The sequence below is a fragment of the Molothrus ater genome, chromosome 2 (genome assembly GCF_012460135.2).
Source record: "Molothrus ater isolate BHLD 08-10-18 breed brown headed cowbird chromosome 2, BPBGC_Mater_1.1, whole genome shotgun sequence".
In the NCBI taxonomy this organism is placed as follows: domain Eukaryota; kingdom Metazoa; phylum Chordata; class Aves; order Passeriformes; family Icteridae; genus Molothrus; species Molothrus ater.
Window position 1 is genome coordinate 20,387,424 of NC_050479.2, and position 27,215 is coordinate 20,414,638.

The 27,215-nt window shown below is 41.6% G+C and overlaps 1 protein-coding gene across 2 annotated transcripts in view; it reads right to left on the minus strand.

Moving 5' to 3' along the window:
- The window catches only part of CLCN4 (chloride voltage-gated channel 4), a 44,623-nt gene that overhangs the window by 4,121 nt on the left and 13,287 nt on the right, over positions 1-27,215 (minus strand). For both annotated transcript variants that reach the window (XM_054518512.1, XM_036402860.2), the window contains exons 2-11: positions 26,648-26,799; positions 26,191-26,290; positions 20,111-20,298; positions 14,577-14,699; positions 12,830-13,036; positions 12,658-12,738; positions 11,592-12,137; positions 9,412-9,598; positions 5,971-6,369; positions 1,104-1,320 (exon numbers count right to left, since the gene is read on the minus strand). In XM_054518512.1, coding sequence (XP_054374487.1) covers positions 1,104-1,320; positions 5,971-6,369; positions 9,412-9,598; positions 11,592-12,137; positions 12,658-12,738; positions 12,830-13,036; positions 14,577-14,699; positions 20,111-20,298; positions 26,191-26,290; positions 26,648-26,791 — 2,192 coding nt within the window. In that variant the 5' untranslated portion in view covers positions 26,792-26,799. The remainder of the gene's footprint in view (positions 1-1,103; positions 1,321-5,970; positions 6,370-9,411; positions 9,599-11,591; positions 12,138-12,657; positions 12,739-12,829; positions 13,037-14,576; positions 14,700-20,110; positions 20,299-26,190; positions 26,291-26,647; positions 26,800-27,215) is intronic.

A 27,215-nucleotide genomic window follows, 5' to 3' on the forward strand; every position in this document is an offset into this window, starting at 1 on the left:
TATCTTTAGGTTCAGGCTGTGAGGACCAGCAGTCAAATCCAATGTATCAGTGCTTGGTAGTACACAGAGTAAGCTAAAGCACAGGGTTTCTGAAACTCTCACTGACAGTATAATTCCTTCAAATTTAAATGATAATTTCTCATTTATGTGAACCTAAATGAATTATATCTGTCAAGAAAGATGAGGCCTATGGGATGTCTGGCCCCAAGAGTCAAAAAATTCATAACCTTCAGTATTCAAGGGCTTTTTACTTCCAGTCCTTGAAGACCATTAGGCACTGAATATTGAAACTGTGCCATTGTTAATAGTTTTTCCACCTTTCATTTCACGTAACTTCTAAAACTCCAGGTATAAATTTCTGAATCCAGGCACCTAAAATCAGAACCCTTATCTGTGTCCCAATAATGGTTCTTATTTTCTTAATGCTGAGGATACTGCATTGACAGTAACAACTGAAATGCAGTATTTTTGAATAACAAAAAGACTCTCTAACAGAAGAATAAATTTTAGTCTTGCACATTTGAAAGTGATGGCTGTGGTTTGGCTATCCTGCTATCACTAGATCCTGGGATGAGCCATGATGCCCAAATATCTGAAATTCCATTGGAACTATGGAATGTTATGTCTAGTCCACACGGTGCAGCTTTTTATTCCCCTAATTTCATGTTTGCCCACCTCCTTTGGCTGTTATTTGAGGGCCTTTAGTTTATCCACCTTTCCATTATCCAATAAAGAAAGTTGAACAGAGTAATTTTCCTCCAGTGCCATCTTTATCACAATTTTCACAAACATCTAATCTAGCTGGATATCTCAAAACAGTATATTCTTTGCAAACAATACTGCTTGGCAGATCTGCCTCTGCTGAAAACTGAATGATAGTGGGAGTCAGAACAGTTTATTTTGTATTTATTTTTACCTTATCTAAATGAGAATACACTAAGGATTTGGGGGAGCAGAATGAAATATAACACCCTGCAAGCACCATTTTGGTTCCGAGTCTGACTTCTTTTGCTACCCTGGAGACACATGGGTGAGGTTCCCTTATTCATCCATTCACAAAATAAGACAAAATAAAAATGTTCACTTGACTGTCAGCTACTCACCCACTGCGGGTCACCAGACACTGCCGGAGCCCAAGCTTTCTGAAGATATCCACCACAGTTTCCATGGGCGTGTGGTCTGTGACGGTGAAAGGGCTCAGGTTGAGAATTCTCCGCAGTTTCAGTGGGTGGGGACTGTTGGGTGGCACTTCTGGGGGGTCCTCGGTGAAGTACACGATAGAGTTGCTCACCACCCCATCCTGACGCTGTCGCGCATTCTCTGTACAGCACAAAAATTGGGGCAGATAGTGAATTAAGTTTGGCAATTAAAAAGAATCACTCCTTTGGAAAGCAAGGTTTGATTTTGTCTTTAATGTACTGAAGTCCCAGAAATTTGGGTCTCTGAGTAACCTTGAATTTCTTTGAGCCATCACTCCCTCAAAGCAAATGTGGTATTTTTATGAGCACATATTTTTCTTGGTTGGGATAATGCTTTTCTGAATAGATATGCAGCTCATTGCATTCACAAACTTCACTAATCCAATTTCTGTCAAATTCAAATCACTGTATGTAATTTCCTCTATTGTGAGAATCACAACAGAAACTTTATTACATGTCTGAAGGAGTGGAGTCAACAGCTGTGTAAGATCCCAGCTGGCTTGGAGCAAAACTTTGCAGTGGATTTGGGAAAATGTGGACATGGTGAATGGATTTATGAACACAAAGCTGGGGAAAGACAAATTCACATTCCAGGGATCCAGGGGTGGTGTGGGTGTTTTTCTAGATCAGCACACCTCGCTGGCATGCAGGGTAAACTTTGTGGGTTTACACTTAATGCCTTATATAGCTTGCATATCTAGATTTTAAAAAGGAAAAATAAATTAGATTCCTACTTAAAGGAAAATAGTAAAGGGACAAAAAATATAGCAGTAAACAGCACATATGTGACCATTTTCAGAAGTTCAAAAGCTTGGATCAAACTTGGATCAAACTACAAACTGAACATTATTACATCTGGAATTTGCATGGTCAGTATAAGCCTTCTACTTAAAGCATGCCCCAAGACTTACCACTGGAGTACTTTATTTTCTTTGTAGTGTTTACCTCATCTCTACTCAACACTACAGGGTATAAACATTATATGAGACAGATTTCCAAATGACAGACTTTTCACTCCCCAGAATAAGCATATCATGTGTTTGGCTCTGAGGGTTTAACTTTTTATTTTTTTAATAAATCCTTGGAAATAGTTAAATTATTACTTTCAATTAACATAGGCTGCTTCTGCTCTTGAACTCATACTCCAGGCATATGTAAATATTCTTGGAACTCTCTGCCATCAATCAGAGTGAGAAACCTGCTCCTGTGACTTGTAATGTAGACAGTGATGGTTTCCAACATGTTTCAGCTGCAATTTTTTTTACATTTAACGATCAGTGTCTTGTAATATTTCTGGAACTGGAGCAGTGCTGGCTCAACCCTAACATCAGTACAGTATGTGATTCTCAACCTTCTCACCCCACATATTACAAGCCCTATTGCAATTTAGAGGAATGATGTTAGTTTTGTCTCAGCTTGTTTCAATTCATACGTCCAATTTCAAGTGTGAATATGTCTGCATAGCTCTTTGATACATGATCTGTGCTAAGAGGTAACATTAATCAAACTGAAGGTAACTCCCACCCTTTGATAAAAACCTTTGACAGCTAGGTATTTCCTTCCCAAAGCTGCACCCTAAGAAATAGGGCCAAGCATTTTGGTTACCACATTGCTGTTCCCAAGGCAGCAGTGACCCTGAACAGCAGTGATTAGCCAAAACCATGATTTCACTCTTCCATGTCAAACACCTCTCTAGAGAAATTTGAATGATGTAGTACTATGGAGTCAATTCAGTGGCATCAGAAAAATGGTGGATTTTGTATGCAGTCTCACTGGATGGGGGAGTGGGAGAAAAGGTAAAACAGAAGAGCAGATAATTTTTGCAGTCAGTGGGTAAGAAAAACAGATACAGATTAACAGAAAGAGCAAAGCAAATGGATGACAATGTCTGGTTTACAGAGCAATCTATGCAGGCTCTTGTCATAGCTAGAGAGTGAATTAATTCTCCCAAATGTGAAACAGCCTCTCATATTCAGGGGTTCACATTTCACAGCCTCTATCAACTATGTTGATCTCTCAACTCCATACTGGAAAAAAAAAAGCATATTATACAGACCACCTGGCTATTGTCCAAGGCTCTGCCTTTTGCATGGTGCCTCTGGAGCTGGCCAAATTTAAGAAAAGCTTTACAGTGTCAAAACCCTCCCTCTGTAAGACTGTAAAGTAGATGTCATCTAAAATGTAGACACCTCTTCCCAGAGGGTGACTCTGCCACCCCAGCTGCCTACCTATCCAACAAGGATCAATGGAAGGACACAATCCTCCTGAGGATGCTGCTGAGCAATCGGAAATACCATTGCCATTCACTTTACAGGTATTTGATGCATTTATAGAGCATGCTCCACTCAGTAGGGAAGAAATTATGTAGGGGTAAATAATGAGGCAGATACTTTTGTGGGAATGGGTATTTGATGGAAGACTCAGCAGCTATAGCCTTCATCCTAGAAGGCAGGTGTGTGAGGGACTTGGAGTATTTCCCCAGAGTATGCCCTGGACCACCATACTACTGATGCACAATTAATTGGGCCTGAGAAAGAAGCTGAAATTCTTGATTGAAACCATGTCTCTATGAAGTGCAAATTGTTCTTATGTAGAGGTACCAGAGCTAGCTCAAAGTGAGGAGGCATTCTGCAGGGCACAATGCCAGGAGAAAAGAGATACTGGTGAATGAACAGATATTGGAGTGGGCCTGACTCTGCTTTTGGTAAGACCTCACTCCCTGGCTGAAATGCTGCATGGATGGGACTTATGCTGTTCTGAGATGTAGCTCCAGTATCTCTGTCAGGATGAGCAGGTAAACCTGAACAGGTGAATCAGAGATGCTTCACCTTGTGTGATATTTCTCTCTTGGTAAGCAAGTTTATGGCTTAAGGAGAATTGGTGTAATGGCTCCATGCTCACAACCATGAAGCAAGCTGAGGTGGAGGTTCGGAACACATTAGCTATCCTTGTGGTAGTGATCAACAATACCAACTCTGAAATTCAGGCAAAGCAACTTCAGAGAAAGAGGATTAGCAATCAAAAGTTGCTAGCATGGTTTGCCCTGCTCTGTACTGGAATCATATACTGTGTCTTTCGAAACCAAAACCAGATTTTAAGTCACAAGGACACAAACCATACTGGAAAGATTAACCATTTATCATAGTGTCAGCACAGAATGACAGCACTCACACTCAGCCCAAGGTGAAAAGAGTTACCACTGGTGGCTGAGGATTTTAGAAGAACTTATCAATGCATGTAAAAATTTAATTTTAAATCTAAGTTCTGTCTCATTATCTATAAAAGATGCTCTTAATTAGAACTGATCAGGAGACAGTACCTTTTCCACTGAAAAATGCAGATGTCAAACAATTTTCGAACAGGAAAGCATTTTGATCTAAATGTTTATTGAGTTTAATTTTAACTGATTTCTTTGTTGTCAGTTCATGGCCTGACATTTTCTCACATCTTCTGGCAAGCCCATTCAGCCACACTGCCATTTATGACCTGAAACAAATTACTCAGTTCCTCAAAGTTCTTTGACTGACTTCAAGCAGCCTCTGATCTTTCTGATTTTAAAGTGAGGGCTCTTCATCTTCAATCCATGCCATTTTCCCAAAGAAATACCTTCCTGAAAAGGAGGTGCAAAAGACTATTAACTTAGGAAGGCACCAAGTGTTAAAGCCATAACATGGCATGAGCAGCATGAAAGACAGACCCAGGGTAGGCTAAATACATCTAAAACATGTGTTTTAAAGACTTCAATTTTTGTTTTAGCTTTATGGGAACTGAGCTGGAAAGTGACCTTCAAAAATAACCCAAATTTTCCATTTATTAATTTTCTTGTTTGAAAAATATGTGAATTTCCATCAGAGACAACAGCTTTTTTAAGGTGCCTGAACAACAGGGATGAAACAAAACCATGCAGAGAAGAATAATTCCAAGTCAAGGAGATTTGGATATACCAGACATTCCACTCCCCTGCAAAGTACAAGGCAACCATGCCCAGATGGCATCTTGCCTGCCTGCCCAGCTGGCCCTCAACACCACAGGACTGCCAGAAATGGGAGCAGATAGTGGGTCAGCCTTGCAGACCTCTGCAGTTCTGGATGCCCTGGGTCCAGAAAAGGTGAAAAAACTTGCTTTCATCCAATACACTTGTTCTTCAACCCCCACTCAGTCATCAGATCAACCAGGAAAGGACCTGACAGTCAAAATCTTTAGTGACCTGGACTTGAACCCTCAGGCAATCAGCCAGCTATCCACTGGATTCCAGACAAAATTCACCCATCTTTACCAAAAAATATTGTGCACTGAAAACTTTCCACCTGTAGCACTAAAAGCCTGCATGTGAGGAAAAACTGAGACAGAACAACAGAAAGCAGCACAGGCTACTTCATCACTGGGGGACCAAAGTTCATGACTGCCCCAGCCCATTCTGGAAGCCCATGGAGAGGGAAAGAAACTGACCACTACACTGACTTTTGGTCTGGTTCTGACAAAAATTCTGGCATAGGAGTTGAGTTTCTCTCTGTTGTCTCTAGAAGAATTTTATTTTACTCTTTTGAGTGACAGCACAATTAAGCTCACAAGGGTCAAGCCCACAAAATTCTATCAGGTGGTGTGATGCAATAGAAAAGCTTCCATGTCCTAATAACTAGCAAAAGATTTGAAGAGAAAGTTAGATTTGGTGCTTGTTTATCCATTCTTCAAGGTGAATAACAGTGTTAACCTCCTATCTTGTCTAAACTCCATTCAAAACCAATCTTTTGGACATGGACACTCTACTTACTTATTGCAAGGATCAGCTCTCGTCTCTGTGCAAATCCAATAAGTCTCTCTGAGTCTTTGGAAACCACCACTGGGAAGCCATTGTAATCAGTCTCTTTGATCAGGGTCTCCACGTCCTCCACGGTCATGCTGTCCTGGGTCAGCACGGAGAGAGGCGCCTCGCCCCGCCTCGGCCGCATCACGTCCGTGGCCAGCGTGCGGTGGGTGAACTCGTCCTTCACATCCAGGAAGGGGTAGCCATTCAGGTGAATGTGAGCTTCATAGATCCCTTCTTTCCCAAAGGCATCTGCCACCCACTTGCTTGTGACAGCTGCAGCCATAAGAGGTACAATGTACTCCAGGCCTCCCGTTAGCTCAAACATAATGACCACCAGGGAGACTGTCATTCGAGTAACGCCACCTGCCAACAAGGAGAAGACTCAAGTTTCTCTCAGTGCTGGTATACATACTAAGCAACTCACTTATATCTTTGAGCCTTACACTCAAAAATGCATGTAATTATTTATGCTGAGTACTTTGCCCTTATACTCTTAGGCTTGTTTCTCTGCAGAAAGGTATTTTTCATCTACTGTAATTTTCATCACAAAGGTAGAGGGAACTTGCTCATGCCAGAATTGCTAGCATTGAAAAGCAAACAATGAATGCTAAAAGACAGAGCTTTAAAACCAGAAAGGATGCCAAAAAAATCAGCTTTAATGGATACTTGAGAAAGTAAAACTGAATCCTGCTGTTAGCCCTCTAAATGACTCCAAGAATCAGTTAAGTGCCATGGCTGAGGCAGGTAGGAACGTGGAGATGTGGCCTTCACACCAGCCTGTCTATTGCAGTCATACTGAGGAGAAAACTGAGCATTATCTTTGGACACAACATGGTTACAAAATCCTACCTTGGAACAGCTTAGGGCCACTGCAAGAGCATGTTACAGCTTGGATATCCCTATAGTAATTCAGTTTGAACTGAGTACAACTTGGTTTGAGGCCATCCAGGCATGCAGCCACAGGCAGGGCTGTAGCTGTATTTTTCAGTGTAGTCTTTCCATATTAATTTCATAAGAAAGTTCCTCGCTCCTTCAGTTTACATTAAAGGATAAAAATGATCACATAACTGAGGACAAGTGTGTATGTATCTCTGAATTATTAGGTAACATTTCTTTGCCTCTGTTCAAAAGGTAAATGTAATAAATCTGCTATTTTTAGGGCTCAAAATACAGCCCCATTTTAGATGAGAAAAATCAGAAACAGGTCATTAAAAGATCTTTTTATCTAGCAGCATACAGAAATATTTGATTGTTGATTACTTAACACTATGATCTAGATATGAATTTCATCTGAGGAATGCCTTAAACATCTGACTGTGAAAAGCTGAGAGCAAATACCAGAGTAAGGATCATTTAATACTCCATTTCTCTTACTTCAGGCAAGACAGTCTTTGGTACAGAAAAGCTTAAGTACAAGCTGTGACCCTTCTACTGTATTTCTCACCACACTATTAAAAACTACTGCACCTTAATTTGGACCTTTTAAAAGAGGAAGAAATTGCAGCCTCACCTTGAGTCCTGTGTGCAGTTTTGGGCATTACAATATTTTTAAAAAGGCATTAAGCTATTAGAAACCATCCAAAGGAAGGCCAGTAGGATGATGAAGTGCCTGAGGGGGAAGCCTTTTGTGGAGTGGCTGAGGTCACTTAGTCTGTTAAACCTAGAGAGGACTAAGGGGAGACCTCATTCTGGTCTACAGCATTCTCACAAGGGGAAGCAGAGAGGCAGACACTGATCTCTTCACTCTGGTGACCAGTGACAGCTGACCCAAGGGAATGGCCAGAAGTTGTACTGGGGAGGTCTAGGTTGGATATCAGGAAAAGGTTTTTCACCCAGAGGGTGGTTGGGTATTGGAACAGGCTCCCCAGGGAAATGGTCAAAGCACCAAGCCTGACAGAGGTCAAGAGGTATTTGGACAATTCTCTTGGGCCCATGGTGTGATTTTTGGGGTGGTCCATGCATGGGCAGGATTTGGACTTGATGATCCTGATTGGTCCCTTCCAACTCAGAATATTCTATGCTTCTATAATTCTATGCTGACTAGCACATCATCTGCAACATCATAGCCAAATTTTGTGCATTATTTATTTAATGAATATTAAGATCATTTACTGTAAAGAGGAAGTGCTTTACTTGTTTGGACCGTAAAATTCATCCCAACTTTTTTTAAACTGTCTTCACTGCAGTGGGTGTTCACATCCAAAGGGATGACCCAGATTGCCTTTATAACCTCTAGATAAAACCAGGCCCTTTTGAGGCCAAATTCATCTGTTCATTTGCCTGGTTTTGGATGTGTATTGGCAGATGAGACTGATCTTTCCCATACCTCATTTTTCTGTTTTGACTGTGAGGGGTATTGGATGTGTATTGGCAGATGAGACTGATCTTTCCCATACCTCATTTTTCTGTTTTGACTGTGAGGGATATCAAGACAGTTAAGCTCAGGTGTTGATATTCACATTACAGACATTAAATTTTCAAGAAAATCCCACCCTTCCTTCCTCTATATTGATCACACAAATGATCCTGCTTTTCCAATATGAGCATCCAAATCTGAAATTTTTCCAGCTCTTCCTTGAGTACATCTTCATTTCCAACCTACCCAGTCACATTACTGGTGTGTTATGCCTCTCCACTATTTTTTCATACACTGATGATGGTATCAATAACAGCAACAAAAGGAGATAGAATATGCAAGTACACGAGGGGAAAGATATGATCAGGTAAAAACATGCTCAGATGGTATGCTTGTAACATTCTTCTTGTATCTATGGCTAGAAATTTAATATGTGAGGTATTTTCCAATGATTTTGCTTTAATAGTTAACAGATCACTGCTGTTATATCCAATAAATCCTATTGATTGAGTGTAATCCAGCATTGGCTTATGATCAAAATGTAAACCAAAACACAGCTCAGTTGACCATAGCACGACACGCAGCCAATAAGACTCAGAATTTTTGCCTCTGTGTAGCTTAAAATTTAGCAAAAACTGGGATGTTTTCTTCCTGCACTGAGAGAGAGCACAGTCTAAACAAGCAAGTAGCTTTAGTCCAGTTACAGTGAATTTCATTACATCAAATGGAAAAAATGCAAGCAAAAGTACTCCTGCTTGGAAACCTGCAGCCTAACTTCAATTTGTTCTTTCCTTTTCTCTGCTTTTGGCAGACTACAAGGAGTAGACATCGATGACTGCAAGCCTTCCTGTTGCTGACTATCTGGCAGATCACTGGAGCAACCAGTAGAGGAAGCTGCCCATTCTTTAGCCCATCATGTCTTGATTTCAACTTCTGTTGCACCCAGAAATGCCAACACAAGCAGCTAACACCAACCCAGGGCCCTCCACAGCATGTCCCCAAGCACCAGTGTTGGTCACACCCAAACCAATGACCAGCAGAGACCCTACCCAAGCAAGCTGCTGCTCCCACCATGGCATAAAGGCCTGGTGTGACACAGTCTGCCCCAGGTCTGCACCAGTTCCTGAAGATGATCCAGTCATGGTGGTGGTATGCCAGCTGCTCCACTCCAATCCCAACCATCCTGCCAGCTATGGCTCCAACAGCCATGCTAGGAATAAAAAGGCCTGAAGGGATCTGGAATGAAATACAGACACATGAGCACCTTGACAAAAATGGCAAGTATCAAACAATTTTAATTAACAGCAAGAGAACCAAGTTTCCATAGCCTTATGGCAGCCTACAGGGCTGATCCCCGTGGTCTGACACAGTTTTCTGCAGTGACTGAGTTTATGTGGCTGCACGTGTATTAATAGCTTTATAAAATGTTAGTGCATTTTTTAAAGAAATTTTGAATCCTATCTGCTGCATCCCACTGAATTAGGGAGATAAATGCTGTTTCTGAATAATAGTTTGCTTTTGAAGTCAAGACGTTCCTGGCTTTGCCTTTATTGCTTTCTCAGCAGGAGGTCAGGAGCTGCTGATGGTTCTGTCATAGGCTTGAGAATAAGCTTAACTGAAAATAACATCATGATTTCACCCTCTATCAGATGGAGCACTTTATGGTTTTATTACTACTTTTTCAGGCTAAATCAGACTAGATTTTAAATTAAATGTCAAATGAAGAATAAAAATTCAGAGAAAGGAGGCTGACTGCTCAGGGGCAACTAATTCTCCATCTCAGTTTACAATATATTTTCCAGGAAGCTCTGTGAATCATAACTTTGTTTGCTATTCAGAAAAGTCACAAATCATCAAAAACAGTACTTAAATGAGAATGGAGGGAAAAAAAAAAGAGAATGAAAATGTACTTTGCCTTGGATAAGTGCATTTCCTCTTAGGAAATTTCCACTTAGATGTCAAGTGCACCAGCAAGTTAGAGATATATTTCCTGCTGGAGAAGACAACTCAGATCTGTGACAAGGGCTTGTATGCAGCTTTTGCTGTTTTCAGAAAGGAAAGACTATCATATCATTTCAAGTCTGAAAATATACCATGAGCCTCCTAGAGAACTTAACTAATCACCTCATCAGCACAGCCCAGAGGCATCTAGGGCTGATAACAGTGGGTGCTACAGCCCCCACCACACTGTGCTAACTTTGCTGATGCAGCTCAGTTGAGTCTTCTAGATTTAGTAGGTAAAGCTATTTGGTCTGTTCTTTTACAGACCGGTTGAAACTGTCAATTGCTTCTAACAATTTTTAAATATATAGGATAAATAAAGAATCACATTCTGAATAAAGAACCAAAGCTTTTCATGAACAAGCAAAACAAAGGGCTGGCAGCCATAAATCGGTTTCTAGAGTGAAAGGCTACACTCACTTCAAGTGTAGTGTTTAAGAGAAAGATGAGATACTGTAGTTTTGAGCATGGTATAAAATATAGTGTATAACTAAGAAAAGCTTCTCATTGTCTGCAGTCACCAGATCCACAAATAAATGCTCAGATAATGGGAGCTGTAGACAGACAGAACCTGTTTTTTATGTGGTCTATTAATCAGATATATAGAGTTCACCACAAACAGCTTGGTATATATGGAAAGCTTGGATAAATTGTTCTTGGACTTTTCATCACTCATTTATGGGAGAAGGAGTTGCTGAAGGAAAAAGTTGCAAATCCAGAATATTCAAATGACACATCAGTTAGTCTTCTCATTCATTCTCCATTTTTTCCGAACTACAGTGCTTAAAAATATTCAAAAATAGACCTTTTCAGGCACTTTTATATTTCTGTGATGCTCTAAATGTGTAAAATAGTAAATTTAAAATTATTACTTCCTTGAGTATAGCTACCTTGAGGCACATTAAGACATTAATCCAACAAGACAAACAACAATGTAAATAGCCCATATCCATGAGAGAGCTAAAAAACAGCTGCAGTGGGAATCATCTTGAAATTGCTTATTGGCAACAGCGGGTTTAAATTTCCACACCGATTTCATTTTCACTTAACAAAACCACAGAAGACTGGAAGGTGGAAAAGCATGGCTCAGTCCTGTGCTGCCACAGGGACGGTGCTGGCAGGGAGAGGAGCCAGCACCACCTCCACCTCAGGGACAGCCCCGTGGCTGGTGCAGGTCAGAGCCACAGAGAGCCCATGGCAACCCATCTGCGCCCGTGCTCCGATTTACCTTCATGCCGAAAGTGAATATGGTGATGACAATTTTGAACACCAAAGCCAAGGCCAGCTGCCACATGGCAGAGTAGACCCCAGGGCCAGCAGGTCTGTCGGGAATGTCATCCACAGGCCGGGTCATGTTGGGGTCGTTGATGTAGTCGCAGAGCTGCGAGGACTCCAGGGCCCCGCAGTCGTTGAAGAGCTCGGAGATGAGCTCGCTGGTGCTCCTGCGCGTGTAGGGGTTGGGGTAGGCGATGATGGCAGTGATGGCTGTTATCACAATCACCTCCAGCACTGGGTATTTCCCAAGCCTGGTGGTTTTCCTCCTCCTGCACCAGGCGATGTTGCACCGGATGAAGAGGGTCCCCCAGAGGCCCCCGAAGACGCCGAGCAGGATGAAGGGGAAGAGCTCGGCCATGTACCAGGGGGTGTGGTACTCCACATAGAACAGCACCAGCCGGCTGTTTCCAAAAGGATTGATGGACCTCAGCGTGAAGGCAGCCACCAGAGCAGCAAAAAATGACCTCCAGAGGGTCTTCAGGGGAAAGTAGTAGCTCACCTAAAACCAAGCAAAGACCATAAACATTTCACTAAGTGTCACAGAGGGTGCTTCCTTTAACTACCACCACCATCTGTTTCATTTGATCTTACTGTAAGCACTAGACCTTACCACAGCCTGAACATGTTCACAAAGATATCAGAAAAGGCACTTTCAGATTTCATAAGAGGTAGGAACTAGTTTAAAATTCATAAATTTAAATCCAGAGTTGCTGCCTAGAGAGTATAAGAAATGCTTGACAGCTTGGTCCATGCATTAGCTAGCTAGAGGCTGGAGAAACCTCAGCAGAGGGATATATTTCCATACTGAGTCATCTAATTTGTTTTCAGAAAGCCAGTACCCTTCTGCTACTCAGATTATGCTAAAATACCTGGTAATTTCTTATTACTGGAAATCATAGATTATTTTTGTTATAGGGTAAAAAATAAGCACATAAATATTTGAAAAATAATAAGTAGTCTTGGAGAAAGGTATCAAATTGAAATATATTTACTGAAGCAAGTGAACTGCCAGGTCTCACCTCTTCCAGACTAAAAAGCACACCTCCAATTGGAGCCCCAAAGGCAACTGAAACTCCTGCAGCGGCTGCAGCTGAAAGTACCTACAAAGCAAATGTTTACATAGAAGGCATGAGTTGTTTGAAACCCTGAGTATCCAGACAGGGAAATTAAAAATTTATGAGCCAAACTCACCTCTCTTCTCTTTCCTTCATTCTTGCTGTACTTAGAGAAAAGGCTGCTGAAGAAGTTTCCACAGCAACAGGCCACATGGACTAATGGGCCCTCTTTCCCAAGGCTGAGGCCTGAAGACACCACCAGAACCAAGGTGACTGTTTTGATTAAAAGTGTCCATTTTCCCAGGTAGCCCCTAATAATGAACCCACTCAAGATGGTTTTTATCTGGAAAGCAGGAAGAACATGTTGAAAAGATGAAGAATCCTTTTCTACACTGAACTTTCAAATGGAGTTAAAACTCCAGCAGAGTTTAAAAAGTTGCAGACTGCTTGAAAAGAGACAGTGATGGAGAGAAAGCAACTGTAGGTAGGGCAGCTTTCCCACAGCAATATCTGAGCAGGGGTTAAGCAGACCACACTTTTACTGCTGTTACGGGTGGTCCCCATAACAGGCACTAAGGACTCTCACAGAGATCAATAGAAATATGAAACTCTTACATATCTCCTTGGCTTACAAGATCAGAGTTAAGCTGGATTTGAGTTTAACAAAGCAGAAAAAAAGCAAATAAACAACAACAGACTTTTTCCAGATAAAATGCACAAAAAACGTTCTAGATACTTGGAATCACTGTGCCATAAAAACATGCACATATTATGAAATGAGAAAGTCCAAAAGATCATATTTCTACACATTTTGTCTTAATTTTGCTAGTGAGTGGCTCAGAGAGCACAATGCATGTGCATGACACAAAAGCTGCAGGGTGGGATTTGGGTTTGGACTCTAGGCATGCAAATGGGCTGGAGCTGAGCCTCACCTCACACGAGGGATTTACCACTTGGAAACTGGCATTGTAGTTAACTATGAGAACTTTTTAAAACCACAAATATATCAAACACATAACAAAGACTCACATAACTACTTTCAAACATGTAAATTATTCAAATATTTTAAATTATTTGTGGTGAGTTTTTTTGAAACATTTGGATGCTTTTCTTACAGATCAAGAACAAAAGTATGCCAAGATTTCTAAGCTTTGGGCTGTTAATTCTGTCTGCCACATTCCTAAACAATAATTCCAGTAGTTCCATAGCACTTTTAACAAGACACTGCCCTGATTTCAAAGACTTTTAATAACTCTGCTGGTTGAATTACAAGGTTCTTCATTTTACAGCTTAAATATGGACTGAGGCTCAATATGTAAAATATTGAAAACCAAGTAGATATTTTGGCTGCTATAATGTTGTCATGCTGGCACAATGCACATTACTCTGTCTTTAGTAAAACAATTTGCAAAATACGTGCACCAGACACTTTTTAGGCATCCCAAATGATGGGCATCTTCAGCAGTTTAGGAAACCTTAGCTTTGTAGCCCACCCTCTTCTTTTTATTTCACTTTTATTTAGAGTCTAGCCTAGAAAGTAACTGGTTTTGTAACTGGCCCAAGTAATTTCATCCTAGGAAAATTCTCTATAATCTTCTAGTGAGTATGTCTCTTGGAGATGTTGATTTTTAATTCACGCTCTGGCAAAGAACAACTACATGCATTAACCTGTCACAGTGACACATGAACGCTTTTTACTATGAAAAACTTAGATGATCACCATAAAAGCATAAAAAAAGGAATGAAGGCAGATGAGATGGAAAGACAATTTTCTTTGTTGCTATGCTATCTCATAGTACAGTTCTGGTATGGGAAAATGCAGTAATTTTTTTGTTGTTGTGGTTTGGGTTTTTTTGGATATTCATGCACAAAGGGAAACTCACCTCTGGGATTCCAGAGCCACAGGCATAAGGAGCAAACACTCTGACCAGGGAGACTGCCAGGAAAGCAAAACATAGAGCCCACATAATGTACAGAAAATAGTTTAGAATGTAAGCACTTGCACCCTAGAAAAATAACAGTAACAAACATTGTTAGACAAACGCGGATTGGCAAATCTCACACTTCTACTAGTGATCATGATGGCATGGAGCCTAATTTTTCATTTACATGGTAAGTGCTGCTTTTCCTCAGGAAGGACAAGTAGTTTTATATACTCCAACAATTTTATTACTCATGGAAAGAAGCAGCATACTAATAAATAACTAACCCAGTCCACACAGTCTGTTTGCAAGGGATCCAAATACCTTAAACTGAGCATCTTTCAAGCACTAAAAAATCCAACTAACCCACATAAAGTTCCAAAACATCAAACAAATGCATCATAAGGACAAAAGCAAGAGGTAATGAAAAGCCATCTAATGAAGGAATCTGCTATGTTCATCCCATGGTGGGGGACAAGGAATGAGACCCTGCTAGGAATTTTTCTGAGGGCTGGTATTCAAAGGCCAGTTCTCCATGCAGATGCTGATTTTTCAGACAACATCCCTGTGTACATCAGTAGCAAGTCCAGTTCACAAACAGGAAGGGTAAAACCATACAAAAATAATTTATTTCTATATAGTGCTGTCCACGATAAGGTTGAAAATAATTTGGAAACAGCATAGCTTGGCAGAACCCACTCACACACCTCAGGCTTATTACTGACTGGAATGATTTTAAAATATTAGGGCAAAAATTACTATCTTCAGACTGAATAGCTTTACTTTTCTAACAGAATGAGAATGCTAATGATCATTAGCAATGGTTGACTGTGTAGTGCCCTGGTGAAAGCGTAGTCAATAGTAACCTTCAAGTTTCTACCATTTTTCAATGGTCAAGTCAAAACCTTTGTTAAAATCTGCCTTGGAATACCTCTGCCTCTTCACATGCATATTTTTTTTTAGATAAATTTCAAAAACCCACCTACATGGACAAAAGAGAATCTACTCAGCAGCATCAAATCAATACAAGGAGCTTAAGCCTTCAAACAATATCCTGTAGCAACATGACACTAGAGAATAAAAAACTGAGATGGAGCTCAGTGCATGAATTGGTATGAATCCTTCACCTCTAAGTGAACTCTTCCTACCGGATGCAATCCCAGCTGCTCAGGAGCATCAGGGCCCCTGCCTCTGCTCTGCAGGACGGCAGCCTGGATATCAACATTATGATAAATCAAGTAGGAAAACAGGCATTAATCAATTGTATCAGTTAACAGAGCTGGCCAAACCTTGTTCCCAGTCACAAAAACTAAGAGATGAAAAGTCTCCCTGTTTTCAAATCTGCAAGGAATCAACTTTTAACAGCATGGATGTTTGCTAGCTTCATTTTCCAGGTGTGTCCAAATGAAAATTCAGTAAGGACACCACTAACCCTTATCCTAATGGATGTATCTGGAAGAAGGGCAGTTTGTTAAGCTGGTGCTTGCTGAAGTGAGCAGCTGGCTTTGCTGATGACAGCAGAATGCTGAAGCAATACAGTGCTATCCTCCAGTGCCCTGAGACTGAGCAGTCATGGATCCCACACTGGCAGTGATTGACATCTGGCTGTGGTAACCAAGGGCCTTTGTTGCTACAGCTGAAGACAGTCTTGTGAATGTCTTCTCCTAGTGCTTTCAATTACAAACAGCTATGACAATATTTACTCTTCCTCTAGAGAAAACTCTGGATATCTTGCCTCAGGGCAAAATCCTCCTGTCAGTGTGAACCTGGAATACCTCCAAAGAAGGCCAACACCATTACAAAAATTTGGCCCTTCTAAGGTTGAGTAGAAACTGTAGTTTTGCTTTTAAATTCACTGGAGAAAAATTAACTTTGTTTCCTTTTACTTCTTCTTCTTCTTTTGCATCTCAGAAGTCATAAGAAAACTCTGTCAGCTCGTTACTGCAGTCACACATACACCTACAGTGCTGTGGCAGGACCCCACAAGAGTCTGTATGGCCAGTTCAATCTTATCCCTTGGGACAACTTTCATTGTTACATTTGCCAGATATCTGGCATTCTGCAGGTTCAACTGTAACAGTGTCTAATGATTAATAATATGAAAACCTTTGGGAAGTGAAGTAGCAGTAACTCACTACAGCAAATGGTTCATTTCTCATCCATTACATGCCATTACTAAGGCTCTGAATCAGTGAAAGTCTTGAGCATGTACACTGGAGTCAGAGGCTGAAGCAGATCACCAGCAGAGCTGATCCTGCTATGACCTTTCCCATGGCAGCTCAAAAGACTCACCCTGGAAGCAATAGTAATGGAGCAAGAAGGAAAACTGAGCAAAATTTTGTATTTTAGTTTGCAAGACCAAGCAATATTTCAGATCTGGTGTCAGTCCAGTTTAGATACAAATGGAACACAATTGAAAACAACCCTCACAAACTCAGACCACTGAAATAAACCTCATCCCTCAGGATGCTCTCCAATGTGTGGTTACTGCAGAGGCCCAGAGCCCTGCTCTGACTCGATGGGGATCTCACAGTTTGCAGACTCTCTCCTATGGATGTTACAGCAGGGTGCATCCTCAGGACTGGCAGGTTCAAGGCTGCAAAACTGAGAAGTGGGTTCCAGGTTTGGAGAGGCTTCCTTGTCCTGCAGCCCTCAGCTTCATGACAGAAAATCCAGAAGGCTTGGGATAGGAATTCAGTCCATTGCTGGATCCAGTGTCACAATCCATGGAAGACATGGGGTCCTTTCCTCTGCCCTGGACATGTGTCCAGCCATCAAAACCTCTATCCTTACACTGGACATGTGTAAGCCATCAAAAATGGGGTCCTCAGCTCCAGTGAAGCTGGACTGGGGCCAAACTCAATCTGCAGAACAGGGAAAGTCCAGATCACCAGTGACATCTGATGACCTTTTGATCTGCCAGTGAATTTGAGCTTTTGAAACTTCCTCACACCAAAAAACCCTCACACCTCCTCTTCCAAAGTAGTTCAAGACCAGAAGGGTGAAGGATATTTGGCCGACAAAACACTGATTAGGGAAGAAAACATAGCTTGGTAGGTGTCTAATGGGCTATTATGTTTTCCATAATAATTGATAGCAACCCTCTGCCTTGGGCTCATTTTATGGGAGCACTAGAATAGAAACATTTTTCAAGAGATGCCATAGGAAAAGTCACAATTCTCCATGAAAATGTATGTACAGGGTTTATCACAGCCATAAATTGGCAAAACCACAAAGAAGAACTGATCTAAATCTCAGTCCTCAAAATGTCAAAGTTAGTTGGCTATGACAGGAAAGAATCACAGTTATACATAAAAAAAGAAGGCATGTCAGACCAGAGTACCTTTAGGGAAACTGCTCCAAATACTTTTTGCCTAAATTGTGCTCCAATGAGCACTGTTGTTTTATAGGGCTCTTCTGTAAATGTCAGGCACAAAGTGAAACATGGGGAAAATCCCAGCAAAATTATTCTGAAACTCAGTCAAATTCAGTGTATTTTGATACCTCCTAAAATCCTCTACCTCTACAGGAACCATACAGCACAAAACTTGCCCATATCATAAGCCTTTTGAACAGAGGGCTTTTGAACAAAACTGAATTTTTCCTTTCCAAATTCACATTTTTATTGGGCTTTCCCTGCAATTTCAGTGTAACAGTAACAGACAGATATATTAATAATATTTACAGCCTCCAGCAGACCCTCAGGAACCCACAGATCTTAGAGGCACATTTGTTTTAGGAAAGTAACTAAAACTAAGCCAAGATGAACCTTTTCTTCTTTGTCCTACTGTGACAGTACAGCAGGAGGTGAGAAGCTCAATTTGAACACAAAATGAGTGAAGTTTCACAGTGCTCACCTGGCTGATGGCTTTTCTAAAGGCCACAGCACACAACAGTCATGACTGCTGGTTTTGAGAAGCAGAAGAAAGCAATACATTTTCTCAAGGACATGCATCTTTCCTATATTCCAGCCAAAGTAACAGAATGACAAACACATGGACAGGATTTCCAAATCCCCTAATAATTTTAACAGTATCCTCTTTTTTCCCTTCCCACATTTTGTTTTGGTCTTTGGTTTTTTGTTTGGTTTGGGTTTTTTTTATTTTGTTTGTTTGTTTGGGGGTTTTTCTTTTGTTTTGGGTTTGTTTTTTTTTTTTTTTGGTTCTCTTACATTACATCAGCCCCATGCTGTAGCTTTATATCAGAGTAATATTTCTCATGTTCACAAAGACCCAGCCACCCCAAACATCTGTTAATGAAGACCAGGGTGAAGCTAGCAAACCTCTGGCAAAGGGAAGCTTAGCACTGTGACTGGCAACCTGGCTGAGAGATTTTTGTCTCTGATCATGTGGTGAGAATATGCAGGGACAGTGAGCACCCCACTGCTTCCCCTGGGGTTAATTAGAACTAGAGAAAATTGAGCTATACATACGCACAGGCACTCCCACCTTGTACTTCTTGTCCTGTAAAGCTAAAGCAGCACTGAAAGGAGCATGAATGACACACTTGCCTGGCAATGAAGGTGTCCTTAAACACTGTCTGCAGGACCAGACAACCTCCACACTGGGGGGAAGATCTGAGACAACCATTCCAGATCACCCACCCACTCATCATATTCAGTTTTCATCAAATTCAAGTCAGAAATAAGGAAGAAGGGGGACAATAATTCTGCCAAATATTTGAGTTGTGAAGGAATCAATATTATTCAATACATTAAATAACTTAGGTTGAAAATGAAATGTGTTTTTTGGGGTTTTTTTACAGCTATTATCTGCCAAATGGAGTACAGAAAGGCTTCTTTTTATTGTTTTCAAAATGAAACTTTCACCTATGTTGCTTTGAAACAGTATTCTTTGTATTTAAAATTACTACAATGATAAAAAAAAAAAGTGCAAGGGAAAAAAATCTGAAAATATAAGTTTTATGTCTGTCCAGATCAGCTTTTTCCCTTCCTGTCCAACAGCCCTGCAAATCCTTCACTCTGGTGACCCCCAGGGAGCCCACTCTTTCCCCAGATTTGGTGCTAGCTAAGTTTCTTGATGTGTCATAGAGAGACTGATTGCAAGGGATAAACAAGCAGTTCTCATGCAGCTCCCTGTATCAGAATACATAAAACCCCATCTGCAATCCCAAAAATATCCTCACAAATGTATTTGTCAGTGCTCATCTTTTTTTTTTTGTCTCATAAAATTATGTTTAAAAGGAAAAAAAGAAAATGCAGCTCAGGTCTCCTGGTGATTATACTATGCATGTTATGAAACACTTCTAGTTTAATACTGATAAAAAGAGAGTGCAATCTCAGTTTTCCAGTTTCCATTGCACTGAAACCACAGGACCTCCTTCAAGTCAGGCAGATATTGCTCGTTGAAATGTCTTTTTTTGCAGTATGCTCAGTTCATTACTTTCTCTCTCAGAGCAGCTCTCTGGAGGGACCATCAGCCAGTATGAAGAAAGGCATTGCCCAGCCTGCCGTGACCCCCAAGCTCACCCCATACCTCGGACTGGCTTACGAGCAGCTCCGACCATTTCTGCCACTGGGGGCACTTGTCCCTGTCATCGAACGTGGTTTCATTGGAGGTCCAGCAGCACTGCTCATGGCTGTACCAGAAGGCAGACAGGCAGACACCCTCCTTCAGGTCTGTCATCCAATCCACAGCTAAATCTATCACTCCAGCCAATGTACCTGGGAAAAGAAATGTAGGAAAAGAAATGCTGGCATTAAAAACAATCAAGTTGCAAGGACACTATATCTAATTTTAATAACACAATAAAAGCCATGATTTGGGTAAGCAGGCACAATGTAAGGCTGTGTTCTCACTCTGCAGAGGAGAAGCAGCCTCCCAGCAGCCTCCCAGAACCTGAAGGGGGCTTATCAGAAAGATGGGGACAGATTTTCTATCAGGGCCTCTTGCAGTAGGGCAGGGCTAACAATTTTAAACTAAGAGAGGGTGATTTAGACTAAGTATAAGGAAAAATATTTTTACAACAAGGGTGGTGAAACACTGGAACAGGTTGCCCAGAGAGGTGGATGCCCCATCCCTGGAAGCATTCAAGGTCAGGTTGGACAGGATGGCCTTTAACAGCCCCTTCCAACCCAAACCATTCTCTGCATCAATAAACACAAACATGCCAAAGAACTGGGGGCAATAGCAAGTTTTTCTGACCTTCAATGCTCTCTCCTAAGCTTTTATTTCAAACATTATCATTTTCATACTGACTGATGGCCAAAGAGGGGAACTATAACCAAGGCCAGGCCTGCAGCCTCTCCCAGGCAGGTTCCCCATCAGCTGAGATGGGGAGGGAGGACACCGTGCAGGGTCTCTATACACACACCTGGTGTATCACCGCGGTGTATCTCAACCTCACTGTGTACTTCAGGGGTAAGGGAGGAGAAGGATACCCATGTTTGTGTACAGCTTTACTGGTCCTAGCACAGCAACCTTTTAGAAGGATGATTTCGTTATAGATACAACATAATGCCAAATTCTGACTTATGAACTTAACAGAATGGGGTTTTTGATAAGTGTGTACAGTGATCAGCAATCTGGATATGCAGAATAAAATGATCCTTCAAGTCCTCCGTCCACCACAGCGCTTGTTTCAGCTGCTCCCCGGTAATTACACAGAGCTACAGTGACACCCGCTGGCCACCAGGCACAGACACAGGTGAACTTTGTGTCTACACAGACACAAAGAAAGAAAATTTCTGCTTCTCTAGGTCATTCGCTCATCAGCAATAACAACCTGCCCCAGCAGCAGCACCCTCAGAGCAGGATATGTCCCCAGGAATGCAAGAGCAGCAGGAATGGGAGGCTGGGAGCAGCCAGAACACAGAGAGGCAGACCTATGTTCTGTCCCTATATCCATACTTTCTGGAAAGAATTCAACCACCAACTGACAGAAGAGTCATTTAGCATTTTCCAGATCCCTCTCATATGCAATGGAAAGCAAAAGTCATCATTACTTTTACAAATACTCATTAATAAAATTCCAGGAGACTGCTAATTATTTGGAACAGAATTTATCAATGCATATCAATGTACTGGGGAAAAATACTGTGTAAAATGCAAACTGGTTTGGTTTTATGTTTCCAAAACTTATAGATTTGTGTCTTCTGCTAAGAATACAATTACATGAAGCAGAGGTGGGGGCTGCTCCCTTTCCCCCAGCAGCTGGGGCACACAAGTGAGTCCAAGAGCTGGTTTATTTCATCTGGAAATAAAGTTTTCTGATGTTCATTTCTGTAAAAGAGACAGTGGGGAAAACACATTTCAAATAATTCAAGACCCCTTTTTTTCCCTACAAAGACCATAAAAAACCCACGTGTCCTTAAGAAGGATACTTGCCCCCACACTGGCAAGCAGAGGTGCTCAGGGTAGCAATGAAGAATTTCTGTTGTATAAAAATAATCTGAAGCACTATACAGATATACTAGAGAGGATGACACACACAAAAATAAAGGCTGCGGAAGGGAGTGATGATATCTTTAACAATTCTTTTCCTTCATTAAGATCTTGCCTTAATTTGGTTATTCTTTTCCATTTTTCCCAAGTTTCTATGGAAACAATGAACCATCCTGCTAGATGATGATGAATCATTGCATTGCTGGCAACAGCAGCAGGCAAAGCTTCCTGCTTTGCAGTGAGCTCTAAATTCTCCTCCAACTTTCTGAAAGTTTCAGAAACAAGGAATTTTCATCTCTTGGACATGAGCACCAAATGCTGTGCCTCTTGCACCTCTTGATGGATCTTTAACATTCTCTGTAACCTTCAAAGTTTACACTTAACCATATTAAGCTGCATATTAATGCTACCTAGCAAAAGGTGCAAAGGAAGACAGACTTTTGAATATGTTTCCCCAATAAAGTTAATAACCACACTGGAGAACAAACATTCAGTTCTCTAATATAGTAAGCTCACAGCCACCTCAGCACCTAAGACAATGTGCTTAATTATGCAGCTGATCTAATCCCTTTTTCCAAATTCTTAGGGATTGAGGAGGAAAATGCTTTTTACTACATGCAATTTACTACACTGGCCTTCAAGAGAAGAAATTCATAAGGAGACCCAGGATAATAATGCAATAGTGAATGCTTCATCACCTATGTGACCAGAGTTAGAAGTTTTTCAAGTTCTGAATTTTTGCAACTTTAAGTGAAATTAATGCAAGTGCTAGACAGTTCAGCATCTCAAGTTCAAGCTTTTAATTTCTTGTGCTTATTTTGGCTGCCAAGACTGTAACAGAGCATAAATTTATCTCCCTGCTTCTCCCATCAAAGGAGCTGATTTTGTTTCCCCTTCCATGTAACCTCCTGCCTGGAAGGAAAATAACGAAGTACTCCAAAGCCAGACAATGCTGAACTTCATTTTAGATATTAGCCTTTTACCTCTCTCCTTTTCCTTCTGTTGATGATGGCAAATTCTTCCTTTACAGTGCCCTAATGAGAATGTTAAAGACTTGCTTTGAAAAGATAGTTTTCCTCATGCACCTGTGTCAGAAAACAGCATCACCCAAGTGGTACAGCACAGAATTACAAAGAGAATTCTTGCACATCCAGCCTCAGCCTCAGAGCATTTCAGCACTACTATAATGGCACTTTTTGTAACATAGCTTTAGAAAACACAGACACCTGATGATCTATCAAGAGCATATGTTTTCAGTTGGCCAGTAGTAAGGGTTAGGCTTAGGAACAGCCGCTGGTCTGCAGGCAGGACGGGCCCAGCAAAAATTAAGAGTTCCTTAAAAACAAATGCCTAAAATTTTGGCATCCATATGTAAATTTTTAGGCTCACTCTCCATGCACTGCTTTATATGAGGAAAGCATGGAAACTCTGACTGAGACAGGCCCAGGCAGAGTTCAATATCTTTTCTAGACCATTGTGTGAACAGTCTTCACCTGAACAGTCTTCAGCAAACATTTGTGGGTTTTACTGTCCCTTCCCTTTTCTCTGCAATTAGCAGGCTTTGGCTATCAAAGCCTCATTTCCAGGAGCTCCTCAGTGCCCTTCCTGCCATTTGACTGTGTCATTTACCATCATCTCCCTCCAGCCTGATGTTCAAGGTCCTGTGGGTACTTGCCACAGACTGGAGGCAGTGAGTGGCTCTGCTCAGGCTAATTTATGTGTCCACCCTCACACAGGAAACTATGATATGATCCCAGTGGCTGCTGTTACATTCTCAATATACATTGGTGCTATCTGTAACCCTGAAGCTGGCACTGCTGTGAGCAGGAAGCCAGAGCAGAATCCCCTGCAGACATCCCTTTCCCACCTACTCTTTTCTGGGACTAACAAAGGAGGCAGGTTTGATGACAGTCCAAAACCAACAAAATACATAGCTAGATAGATAGATAGATAGATAGATAGATGTATGGTATGATATGATATAGGTATCATACTGCCAAATAGGATGATCCTCTCCTTCCTGCCTCCATCAGCAATATTTTGTTTGCTCATGGCTCTGTTGTGACTAGCACTGCTGAGCCCACAAATCAACTGAAAACTAATCTGGCCAAAATCCATTTTTTCTAGCAAGTCAGAACCAATATTCACTCGTCCAAAGCAGCTACACATGCACAGAGAAACGGGGCCCAGGGACAGATGCACTGGAGAACAAGGATTGCTCCTTTTGGCCTTGTTGGATCGTGTTGGCAGTAGTGGTGCAGCCTTTTAGGTGTTCCAAAATCTGAAAGATAAAGTTTACCAAATTGATGGGATTTAGGCTTCTAGATCAGTTAACTCCATTTAAACTCCTGGGCCTGGGTAAATGACCCAAGTGCTTTTGGAAACTTGTGGAAGCCCCTGGCAGCCTCTTCCCAAGAGTCCCATCTTGCTGTCCTCCATGGCCAGCACAGGGACAGCAGGAGCAGAATGCTCCCTGGGGCCCTGATGTCCTGAGCACTGCTGCTGCCACTTCTCCCTTTCTCTCCCACTCCTTGCCATGCTTTCTGCTTGCTTCTGGTAATGCTTGGACCCAGCTGCTCAAGGGTTCACCCAGGGTCCATCCACTGAGCCAGGCCGCTCCCCTTGGAGCAGGAGTAGCTTCTGCCTGTTCAGCAGAGCAGGGGTCATGGGGGAGCCAGACTGGTCCATGCAAGCCCATCTGATCATACAGATGCCACTTTCTTCTCTGAACAAGCAATATTTTACAAAGAGAGGAAAACAACACAAAGTGCCTCTTGACTGCACCACCATCTCCTCCCTCCCCAAATCTGGTTAAGATACCTGACTAATTTGATTTGATTCTCTGAGGTAAAACATGTTGGTCTGCACCCTTGTTGTTGGAAAGGTTGCAAAAGCTGCCAGATCTCAGCTGTAGCTGACCCTCAACCCCCATTCCCAGGCTGGGCATATCAGTGTTAGGGCTTATCAGAGGACAGTGACTCTGGCTTTTAACAGCCTTGAGGGTTTCAGCAAGAGGTTTCATTGCAAATTAGAACTGAATAAAACCTTCTGGGATGTTTATACTTAAATGGGAATGTGTGCATGTTTACCACATTCTTTGTGTGAGGGGAGAATTACTGAGGTCACTAGAGCCCTCAAGGGCTTGCTCTAACTTCATTTGCAGGCAGAATTCTTCATCCCAGATGAGACCAACCCTGGCCTTCAGGCAGGACTCAGCAGCCCTGCAGTACACAATCTATCAGACTCTTCCCATCTCATTCTCCCAACCAATCTTTTGTGGAAACAATTACATGTCTATGAAATCACATAATTTGCCAAACAGGTCACTTCAGAAATGTTTTCTCAAGAACTTTACCAGTGCTTCTGAAGCTCCTAACAACTGTAATGAACATATTAACTTGACAGATGCTGAGCAGGAAATTCCCATCATCCCCTGGAAACTGGGAAACTTCACATGGTGCTTTCACCAAGCAGCATGACATAGGAGCACCCTGACATCACTGAAAAAGCATAAAAAACGGCAGCTGTCTGAGCTGGGTCAGAGAAGTGGAGCTTTCCAAGCAGAAAGATGTGCTAAACTGAGGAGAAGACAGGAACAATTGAGGAAGTTAATGAATTTGCCATGTGAGTTTGAGCAGGCTGCTGAATATGTAATGTCTGTCTGGCCTGGAAGCAGATCTGAACCCAAGTCTGAATCTGTATTTTGCCTTCATGCATACATAAAGAAGATAACCCAGAGGAAATAGCAGTTTATAAAGCCCCCCTTTGAGTGTCCACAACCAATATTTTCCCCACATCGTATTTTTGACTTGCAGAATTAAAGTGATGACAAGAAAAAAAATCCTAAAAATAAAATTGACTTCTGCAAAGCGAAGATTCAGAAAGTCAAAGCAGCCCATTGAGTTATGAAGCACTCAAATGCAGATTTCCCAAAGCAATAGAAAAATCTCTCTGATGGTGAAAACATTTTTTCTAGGTCAGCACTCAAAAGGAGACTTTGCAAGTGGGTATTTTTATTTAGAATCATAACTGCATGAAGGCAAAGTTGTCTTTCTAGCTTAAAAACAAAAAACATCAATGGAGAGACAATGAAGTACAAAGAGAAGCAGATGGTGGTGCAGCAGCTGGAGTGAGATGCTTCAGGCACAGCTGCAGCACTAACACATACATACCTGCCAGTAGTCCTATGAGAAGCATTACAACCCATCCTGACCAGGCATCCAGCAAACTCTTGATGAACTCCCATATGGATTCTTTACTTTTGCTTGTAATCTGAAATTAAACACACATGTAGATGTGCTGTTGATTCAGGGTGACAGTTTTAGAGTACAAAGTTTAAAATAATTAAACTCCTAAATGGCGCATAACATTTCTCTACTCCCTACTTCCTTCAGTCCTAGTAATTTATTCAGAGATGCTCAGCTCATTAAGTTGCAGCAGCCCTTTCAATACTTACAAACTCAGGACATCCCATGTCCATATATTTAAAAGTTCTCCTCAACCCATCCCACATCTACATGTTTAGAAGTTCTCCTCAAGTCATGCAAGAAGGTAGGAAGCAGTAACTTTGGAAAACCACTGCTTTTGTCACTGCCAGGATGGCAGTGGCCCAGGCTGTGACACCGGTACCTTGCGGTGGCGGTCCGTGTCACGCGATTTCTCCCGCAGCCAGTCGATGGTATGGAAATCCTCATAAGTTCCAACATCAGGAAAAGGCTCATCCAGAAAATCCATCAGGTTGCCTGAACCATTCATGTCTCCTGCATTGACCATATTAGGATCTGTGTGTAGAGGAAAAACAAGTTTGTCAATAAATTCAAGCAGCTTTGTCAGGCATTTCAGAACCAAGTTTTCTAAATACCTCCACAAGCCAGGAAGTCAAGACAGCATGAGCAGTAATCCTGGGCAGCACACACAAACTCTTCATATTTGCTTTTAAGAAAGCAGAGGGAGAAATATCCACCACATATCCTACTAAAGCACAAGAGGAAATAAAAGATACCTGTCCCCAAACTAAAACAAACAGTTAGAAGAGGCATTTGATGGGAACTTGGATGAGAGCACGTTGGAGAATAAGAATGTCTGTTCCAGCAAGGTGGTCTGTTCAGGGACATTGGAATAAGATGGGCAAAGGAGGAGAAACCAGAATCAAGATATACAAGAGACACAAACCTGACAGAGCAAACATGAAGAACAT